This window comes from Rattus norvegicus, chromosome 8, assembly GCF_021556685.1.
Source record: "Rattus norvegicus strain SHRSP/BbbUtx chromosome 8, alternate assembly SHRSP_T2T, whole genome shotgun sequence".
Taxonomy (NCBI): Eukaryota; Metazoa; Chordata; class Mammalia; order Rodentia; family Muridae; genus Rattus; species Rattus norvegicus.
In genome coordinates, this window is record NC_141541.1 from 46,271,513 (window position 1) to 46,281,814 (window position 10,302).

At 38.1% G+C, this 10,302-nt stretch overlaps 1 protein-coding gene across 1 annotated transcript; it reads left to right on the top strand.

Annotated features, from left to right (window-relative positions):
- Positions 1-8,771: 8,771 nt before the first annotated feature.
- Or8b1c (olfactory receptor family 8 subfamily B member 1C) lies at positions 8,772-9,704 on the top strand. The gene has a single exon (NM_001000449.1). It carries the CDS (start codon positions 8,772-8,774, stop codon positions 9,702-9,704), a length of 933 nt encoding a protein of 310 aa, NP_001000449.1.
- The last annotated feature ends 598 nt before the right edge of the window (positions 9,705-10,302 follow it).

The following is a 10,302-nucleotide window of genomic DNA, read 5'->3' on the forward strand; positions in this document are numbered from 1 at the left end:
AGGTACTTTATATTATTTGGGTCTATTATGAAGGGTGTCGTTTCCCTAATTTCTTTCTCGGCTTGTTTCTCTTTTGTATAGAGGAAGGCAACTGATTTATTTGAGTTAATTTTATACCCAGCCACTTTGCTGAAGTTGTTTATCAGCTTTAGTAGTTCTCTGGTGGAACTTTTGGGATCACTTAAATATACTATCATGTCATCTGCAAATAGTGATATTTTGACCTCTTCTTTTCCGATCTGTATCCCTTTGATCTCCTTTTGTTGTCTGATTGCTCTGGCTAGAACTTCAAGAACTATATTGAATAAGTAGGGAGAGAGTGGGCAGCCTTGTCTAGTCCCTGATTTTAGTGGGATTGCTTCAAGTTTCTCTCCATTTAGTTTAATGTTAGCAACTGGTTTGCTGTATATGGCTTTTACTATGTTTAGGTATGGGCCTTGAATTCCTATTCTTTCCAGGACTTTTATCATTAAGGGGTGTTGAATTTTGTCAAATGCTTTCTCAGCATCTAATGAAATGATCATGTGGTTCTGTTCTTTCAGTTTGTTTATATAATGGATCACGTTGATGGTTTTCCGTATATTAAACCATCCCTGCATGCCTGGGATGAAGCCTACTTGATCATGGTGGATGATTGTTTTGATGTGCTCTTGAATTCGGTTTGCCAGAATTTTATTGAGTATTTTTGCATCGATATTCATAAGGGAAATTGGTCTGAAGTTCTCTTTCTTTGTTGTGTCTTTGTGTGGTTTAGGTATAAGAGTAATTGTGGCTTCGTAGAAGGAATTCGGTAGGGCTCCATCTGTTTCAATTTTGTGGAATAGTTTGGATAATATTGGTATGAGGTCTTCTATGAAGGTTTGATAGAATTCTGCACTAAACCTGTCGGGACCTGGGCTCTTTTTGGTTGGGAGACCTTTAATGACTGCTTCTATTTCCTTAGGAGTTATGGGGTTGTTTAACTGGTTTATCTGTTCCTGATTTAACTTCGATACCTGGTATCTGTGTAGGAAATTGTCCATTTCCTGAAGATTTTCAAATTTTGTTGAATATAGGTTTTTATAGTAAGATCTGATGATTTTTTGAATTTCCTCCGAATCTGTAGTTATGTCTCCCTTTTCATTTCTGATTTTGTTAATTTGGACACACTCTCTGTGTCCTCTCGTTAGTCTGGCTAAGGGTTTATCTATCTTGTTGATTTTCTCAAAGAACCAACTTTTGGTTCTGTTGATTCTTTCTATGGTCCTTTTTGTTTCTACTTGGTTGATTTCAGCTCTGAGTTTGATTATTTCCTGCCTTCTACTCCTCCTGGGTGTATTTGCTTCTTTTTGTTCTAGAGCTTTTAGGTGTGCTGTCAAGCTGCTGACATATGCTCTTTCCTGTTTCTTTCTGCAGGCACTCAGCGCTATGAGTTTTCTTCTTAGCACAGCTTTCATTGTGTCCCATAAGTTTGGGTATGTTGTACCTTCATTTTCATTAAATTCTAAAAAGTTTTTAATTTCTTTCTTTATTTCTTCCTTGAACAGGTTATCATTGAGTAGAGCATTGTTCAATTTCCACGTATATGTGGGCATTCTTCCCTTATTGTTATTGAAGACCAGTTTTAGGCCGTGGTGGTCCGATAGCACGCATGGGATTATTTCTATCTTTCTGTACCTGTTGAGGCCCGGTTTTTGACCAATTATATGGTCAATTTTGGAGAAAGTACCATGAGGAGCTGAGAAGAAGGTATATCCTTTTGCTTTAGGATAGAATGTTCTATAAATATCCGTTAAGTCCATTTGGCTCATGACTTCTCTTAGTCTGTCTACATCACTGTTTAATTTCTGTTTCCATGATCTGTCCATTGATGAGAGTGGGGTGTTGAAATCTCCCACTATTATTGTGTGAGGTGCAATGTGTGTTTTGAGCTTTAGTAAGGTTTCTTTTACGTATGTAGGTGCCCTTGTATTTGGGGCATAGATATTTAGGATTGAGAGTTAATCTTGGTTGATTTTTCCTTTGATGAATATGACGTGTACTTCCTTATCTTTTTTGATGACTTTTAGTTGGAAATTGATTTTATTTGATATTAGAATGGCTACTCCAGCTTGCTTCTTCTGACCATTTGCTTGGAAAGTTGTTTTCCAGCCTTTCACTCTGAGGTAGTGTCTGTCTTTGTCTCTGAGGTGTGTTTCCTGTAGGCAGCAGAATGCAGGGTCCTCGTTGCGTATCCAGTTTGTTAATCTATGTCTTTTTATTGGGGAGTTGAGGCCATTGATATTGAGAGATATTAAGGAATAGTGATTATTGCTTCCCGTTATAGTCATATTTGGATGTGAGGTTATGTTTGTGTGCTTTCATTCTCTTTGTTTTGTTGCCAAGATGATTAGTTTCTTGCTTCTTCTAGGGTATAGCTTGCCTCCTTATGTTGGGCTTTACCAATTATTATCCTTTGTAGTGCTGGATTTGTAGAAAGATATTGTGTAAATTTGGTTTTGTCATGGAATATCTTGGTTTCTCCATCAATGTTAATTGAGAGTTTTGCTGGATACAGTAACCTGGGCTGGCATTTGTGTTCTCTTAGGGTCTGTATGACATCAGTCCAGGATGTTCTGGCCTTCATAGTTTCTGGCGAGAAGTCTGGTGTGATTCTGATAGGTCTCCCTTTATATGTTACTTGACCTTTTTCCCTTACTGCTTTTAATATTCTTTCTTTATTTTGTGCGTTTGGTGTTTTGACAATTATGTGACGGGAGGTGTTTCTTTTCTGGTCCAATCTATTTGGAGTTCTATAGGCTTCTTGTATGCCTATGGGTATCTCTTTTTTTAGGTTAGGGAAGTTTTCTTCTATGATTTTGTTGAAGATATTTACTGGTCCTTTGAGCTGGGAGTCTTCACTCTCTTCTATACCTATTATCCTTAGGTTTGATCTTCTCATTGAGTCCTGGATTTCCTGTATGTTTTGGACCAGTAGCTTTTTCCGCTTTACATTATCTTTGACAGTTGAGTCAATGATTTCTATGGAATCTTCTGCTCCTGAGATTCTCTCTTCCATCTCTTGTATTCTGTTGGTGAAGCTTGTATCTACAGCTCCTTGTCTCTTCTTTTGGTTTTCTATATCCAGGGTTGTTTCCATGTGTTCTTTCTTGATTGCTTCTATTTCCATTTTTAATTCCTTCAACTGTTTGATTGTGTTTTCCTGGAATTCTTTCAGGGATTTTTGCGATTCCTCTCTGTAGGCTTTTACCTGTTTATTAATGTTTTCCTGTGCTTCCCTAAGTGTGTTCATGTCTTTCTTGAAGTCCTCCAGCATCATGATCAAATATGATTTTGAAACTAGATCTTGCTTTTCTGGTGTGTTTGGATATTCCATGTTTGTTTTGGTGGGAGAATTGGGCTCCGATGATGGCATGTAGTCTTGGTTTGTGTTGCTTGGGTTCCTGTGCTTGCCTCTCGCCATCAGATTATCTCTAGTGTTACTTTGTTCTGCTATTTCTGACAGTGGCTAGACTGTCCTATAAGCCTGTGTGTCAGGAGTGCTGTAGACCTGTTTTCCTCTCTTTCAGTCAGTTATGGGGACAGAGTGTTCTGCTTTCCGGCGTGTAGTTTTTCCTCTCTACAGGTTTTCAGCTGTTCCTGTGGGCCTGTGTCTTGAGTTCACCAGGCAGCTTTCTTGCAGCAGAAAATTTGGTCTTACCTGTGGTCCCGAGGCTCAGGTTTGCTCGTGGGGTGCTGCCCAGGGGCTCTCTGCAGCGGCAGCAACCAGGAAGACCTGTGCCGCCCCTTCCGGGAGCTTCAGTGCACCAGGGTTCCAGATGGTCTTTGGCTTTTTTCTCTGGCGTCCGAGATGTGTGTGCAGGGAGCAGTCTCTTCTGGTTTCCCAGGCTTGTCTGCCTCTCTGAAGGTTTAGCTCTCCCTCCCACGGGATTTGGGTGCAGAGAACTGTTTATCCGGTCTGTTTCCTTCAGGGTCCGGCAGTGTCTCTGGCAGGGGACCTGCCGCTCCCCCACGGGAGCCCAGAGGCCTTATACAGTTTCCTCTTGGGCCAGGGATGTGGGCAGGGGTGAGCAGTGTTGTTGTTCTCTTCCGCTCTGCAGCCTCAGGAGTGCCCACCTGACCAGGCGGTTGGGTCTCTCTCTCACCGGGTCTGGGAGCAGAGAGCTGCTGCGGGCCGGGATCCGCGGGTGTGGGACTTCCGGTAAACACAGAACGTGCCTGGTCCTAGAGAAATTCTGCTTCCGTATGTCCCAAGCTCACCAGGCAGCTTTCTTGCAGCAGAAAATTTGGTCTTACCTGTGGTCCCGAGGCTCAGGTTCGCTCGTGGGGTGCTGCCCAGGGGCTCTCTGCAGCGGCAGCAACCCGGAAGCAAGACCTGACTTCATCAACAAATCCATCTATGTCTTTTTCTGTTGTCATTGTTTCTGAAGAGATCCTTCCTTACCCTCATTTGCAGACTTTGGACAGATCTAACAAAGTACTCCCAATCTCTTATTAGTCGCCATTTTTATGTAGGACACATTAACTTCACTGTAGCGTCTACATCTCCTAATAACTGGGCTTTATCAGCCAGGGCTAATATTTAACACACAGCAGATTTCTTGTTTACCATATCTGTTATAAAATTTAATTACCAATTCGAGTGAAGTGTTACAGTTCATATTCAAGTTTGTAAACACTCTTTATGTTGTCTTGAGTCACATAATACTGGATTAGAGCATTTTGCAACTTATTTCCTAGAGACCCAGATTCATATAAGTGTAAAGGTACAGCCTCCACATACATGCACACATATTTCAAAGTCTACTTGCATATACATGTGTATGCACATGGATGTATACACATGCATAAACAGACACACACAAGTACATACCCCACAAGCACACATAAAACAAGTACATAGACTACAATTATGTATAGGCATACACATTCACACAAAATGGAGAGAGAATGGTTCATCTTTAGTCTTGTCTGTGTAGATTGAGAGTGGGACATTCATATCCCTGACTGTTAATAGCATGAATCATTTAACAATAAATGATTAATTAATAAAATTTGTCTTTAAATGTGCTGAACAAAGTGTTCTATAAATAAAGAGTGGTAAGTTTGAAAACACCATTGTAAAGGGGATGCAAAAATTATAAGAAAGAATGAAGGCATTATGTCACAAAAGGACCAAGAAAAATAATTCATTCAACACTAACTCTGGAATAAATATTACATTGATAAATCTTTTGGAATTTCTATTCAATGTAGTACTGAAAGTTCTAGAGAGAGTCATTGAGACAAGAAATCATGAAGTATAGAATTAATATTTATTAATGAATCTTGAGCAGGGTCACTATTGCCTCAATGGTTTATGTTCCCAAACAGAAAACACACACACACACACACACACACACACACACACACACACACACACACACACACAGCTTTTATATTTTGTTATGCCCTAAGTAGCACAATCTCTGGGAAACTTCCTAACCTTGAAGCTGCTAGAATCTACCTCCCACTGATAATTCCAAGTTACTCTTTACTAATTTCTATGCTCCATCTTGATTGCTCTTAATTCCAAATAGTCAGCCATCTGGGCCACATGTTTTTGATCCAGAGCTCAGGATGCTTTCCTTGCTTTTCTACCCCATTCTCCCCTCTCTCCACAGTCCCCTGGCATGGTAAATTTTTTCTTCTTCCTCCTCATGGTTCCAAGCCTGGGAATCCTAAACACCTGACTATGTCTCTCATCCCCAACTGTTAGCTGTTGGAATCTTTATTTACTAATCACAATAAAGGTAGGACAGGCTCTCACAAGCTATGTGCAGGCCCACTCATACAAACTATTTAGGAGGACCACATTAGCATTAAAATACAAACAGCTACAATGAAGAATAATGAATCTTCTTCACAAAGGATGTGGCCTTCTATGTCAAAAGTTCTAAAGATTCATCTTATTGTGAACACAAACATTCATTAAACTTTAAGTGTCAACACATATATGTCACTTACATTTTAATATAGTAACAATGAATAATATGAAAAGGCAATTAAGAAAATTAGCATATATACAAATGAATCCCAACAGGGAGTAAAAAAAGTGTACAAAAATATAGCCAACTTTATTTGAAAATTAGTGAGAAATAAATATGAGGAAAAGATTGGAAAACAATATTGATAAAATTTATGTCCAGACTAACCTATACTTAGCTGGAAGGAAAAAATTAAAATATAGTCATTGGAGTAGCTATATATTTGTTTGACTATTTTTTTTGATTTTAGTTATTTGACTTATAAAATGATTTTTTATCTTCAACATTTGGGAAGAGTTTGAAATCTATTGGTATTAATTATTTTTGAATGACTGAATATAGCATTCACTTTTGTTTTGTTTTGTCCAGGTTAGCTTCCAGATGTTCAGATTGATAGACTCCTTCAGAGCTCTGAGAGAACAGAGACTGAAACCAACTCCAGAGCAGTATCCAAATGAGTTGCATCATGACATATTAAATACTTCTTTCTACTCTGGGGATGATGCTACGAGATAATGTGTCTAGGGATTTTCATATTTTATGCCTTTGAAACATTTTCAGGTAGGAAGAGTGGTGATCTCTTTTCCCCATCCCCATATCTATTCTTATTGTTACTGAAAATGCATCTTAATTCCTATTAGCACTTGATGATAGCTCAACATTCTGCTCAGTAGTCAAAGATCTGGTTAACTCATAGAAAAGTTAGGGCATTGGAAGTGCCACACTCACCATTTATCTTTTAATTGGGAGAAATTATGGGTGAGATTTTTCAACTCTTATTCCTATATTGACTTGAGGGTATTAACTATACAGCTGCCTACTGTCACCTATGACTCCTTTCTTACTGGCATTTGGGATCAAAGTATGTACTGTGTTGTTCAGAAATACCTGTGAGACAGTCTACATAGGAAATCATCTTATAAATAATAGGTAAAGACAATGTGACAGTAAATGTGTGTGTGTGCATGCTACATTTGTTTCCTACGAGGGTGTTTTCATCCTTATTCTGTGTTGCTATGTCTGGAGTAGTGCATGGCTTGTTTTTCCCTTTCAATCCAGTGTGGCTGATGTCATGGCCAACCAGGATGCAGGAACTCCTGCATTTTTAGAATCTTTACAGATTGATGAGTACATAATTGTGGCTCAGATACTGTGTTAATTAAGAAGGATTCTGCACTTCCTATTCTATTACATCACTGGATTAGAAACTATGTAGTTTTCATTTTCCTTGGAGGATTTCCAATCCCTCAAGTGAAAAAGAAAACTTGAGAGAAATATCAAAGTTCCCTAAGGAAATAATGACAGATTGAAAGTCGAAGTTATACTTATAAACTATGTATCTCTCTAATACACACAGAAACTATTCCTCTGAGAGGTCTGCGTGATCATCTACCCTGTTTATTTGGGAGTGCATGATAATATTAGTAGCACATTGAAACTCTTACACATGAAAGGAAAGGTGATAATTTTATCCTGCTTCTTGAGATGGCTTTACCTTATGATACTAAGTTATGAGTTTAGTTTGAGATTCTGGCTGAACATCCTGGAAATATGATATAACTCCTCATTCAAAACCAGCTAAGTAAGTAAAACAATGAAGAAACTGTATTTTTTTAACTTGATAAATGTGATAAATGTGGCTTTCTGAATTCCATTCATAATATTGTTTTCTTTTGCACTTAATGTTCAGAGATCTAAAATAAAAATCACTATTTTCCATATTTTGCAAATTTAAATGAAAGGTTTATAAAGTTCTGCTGAAAATGGGGCATGAAAACTGTTCAGAGATACTGGGGATGTTAGAGCAAGCAGAATTTTGAAGTTATTATTTCTTCTTGGATAAAACCTTACTGTTCTATAGTCATGGATTTTTTCTATAATATGATAGTAACTAAACCATTTTTGACTTTTTTAGAACAGTGTACTGATTTCATTTTATCAAAGTTTTACCTTTGTTAGCAGTCAACAAATGTTGCCAACGTATATATCTCTGATCTCATCAATGAGTGAAAGCTTTATGACCAGGAAAAACTGAATATGATTCTATCTTGGTTCAGTTCCCTCCTTCTTTATTCTTTGAATTTCAGAAGACATATTTTCATATGGGATAAGATTGATATTGTACAACATTATTTGTCTTGTTAACAATTAAGGTCAGAAAGATTAGAAGAGCCAGAGGTTGGATTAATATGAAAAAAATGTATCTTTTGAACACATAATGGAAATTACACATGCAAACTTACAATAATTGTGAAATCATGCATAAGACTTGTGCAAACCCAACACAGACCAAATCCTAGCATAGGAAGGGGAGAGCATTTACAAGTCTCTTCCTTAAAATTGTAGGTTGCTAGGAGGAGAGTCAGTTTTCTCTGAGTGTAGTCCCTGATGAGTCAACAATCTCTACAAGAAGGCCACAGTTCCAAAAAGATATTAGCAACAGAAATTAGCGTGCTCAAGAGTAAAAATAATATAAAGTTGATTACATAGAGAAGGGAGGCTAGAACTGGGAAAAGATGAGAGAATAATGGCCAAAATTATCGAAAGCTGTATGAAATTGTGTGTGTGTGTGTGTGTGTGTGTGTGTGTGTGTGTGTGTGTTGTGTGTGTGTTATAAAGTATTTGAGCACAAGATAATAATTATATCAAAAAAATTATTTCTGAGGATGATGCTCTATGTTTTATGAAAGACTGTTGTGAGAATGGTTGTGTTTTCCTCTAACGTGACTTCTCTTGGCCTGTGCTCACAGATTCCTTTAAAGAAGAATGGGTTCTGCAAATGGCTCTTCAGTGACTGAGTTCATTCTTATGGGATTAACCAAGCAGCCTGATCTCCAGTGCCCCCTCTTCATCCTGTTTCTAGTGATGTATGTTGTCACTGTGTTGGGAAATCTGGGTTTGATTAGCTTAATTGAGCTGAATTCTCATCTCCACACTCCAATGTACTTTTTCCTCTTGAACTTGTCCTTTGTTGACCTCTGGTACTCTTCGGTGTTCACACCCAAAATGTTGGTCAACTTTAGATCAGAGAAAAACATCATTTCCTATAGAGGATGCATGGCCCAGCTTTTCTTTTTCTGTTTTTTGTCCATTTCTGAGTGCTATGTTTTGACCTCAATGGCTTATGATCGCTATGTGGCCATCTGCAATCCACTCCTGTATAATATTGTCATGTCTCCTAAACTGTGTTTGAGCCTTATGTTTGGTTCATACATGATGGCATTCTCTGGTGCCATGGCTCACACAGGGTGCATGCTGAGACTGACCTTCTGTGATGCAAACACTATCAATCATTACTTCTGTGACATCCCTCCTTTGCTTCAACTCTCCTGCACCAGCACCTATGTCAATGAGCTGGAGGTTTTTGTTGTTGTGGGTATCAACATCCTTGTGCCCAGCATCACCATCTTCATCTCCTATGGTTTCATTCTCTCAAATATTTTTCATATCAGCTCCAAGGAGGGCAGGTCCAAAGCCTTCAGCACATGCAGTTCCCACATAATCGCGATTTCTCTGTTCTTTGGATCAGGTGCATTTATGTACCTCAAACCATCTTCTGCTGAATCTATGAATGAGGGCAAAATCTCCTCTGTCTTTTACACCAACACAGTTCCTCTGCTGAATCCCTTAATCTACAGCTTGAGGAACAAAGATGTTAAAACTGCCTTGATAAAGACCCTGAGTACGAGAAAGTGTTGATCTGAAAGAGTGTCCTTTCTCATGTAGTTACTGCACTTGGAAAGTTAGTGTCATTAATTTCATTTGTGTGGTCATTATTTTTGTTAGTAGAATTAAGTAAAATAGGTTTCCTTTCAATAATTTATCTCCACTTATTATAGATAAGGACTTCCATTTCTTCCATTTATCTTTTTATTTCACATGTTTATTGGACGCACACACACACACACACACACACACACACATATATATATATATATTTGAAATGATATTTTTACCATTTCTTCTGGTCCAAAAAGATTAATAATTAATAATGATATATAATGACAATGCTACACAATGTGTCAAGGACATGAAGGGACTCAGTTGGCACAGGCCTTCAGAAATGTAACAGTATGCTTCTATTCTGGATGTTCCTTACTTTATTGAAGATTATCACCTTTACAATTTGCAAATGGAAGGTTTCATAGTAAACTCAAGTTGCATGCTCATATAAGCAAGCACTGTGATCTAAAAAAATTAGCAAAGATTTCTCTTTAATCTGTCAAGTTAAAACTTTTTTCCCTCAGATATTATGGCCAGATATTTTTGGAGCCAGAAACATTTGGACATGACTCAA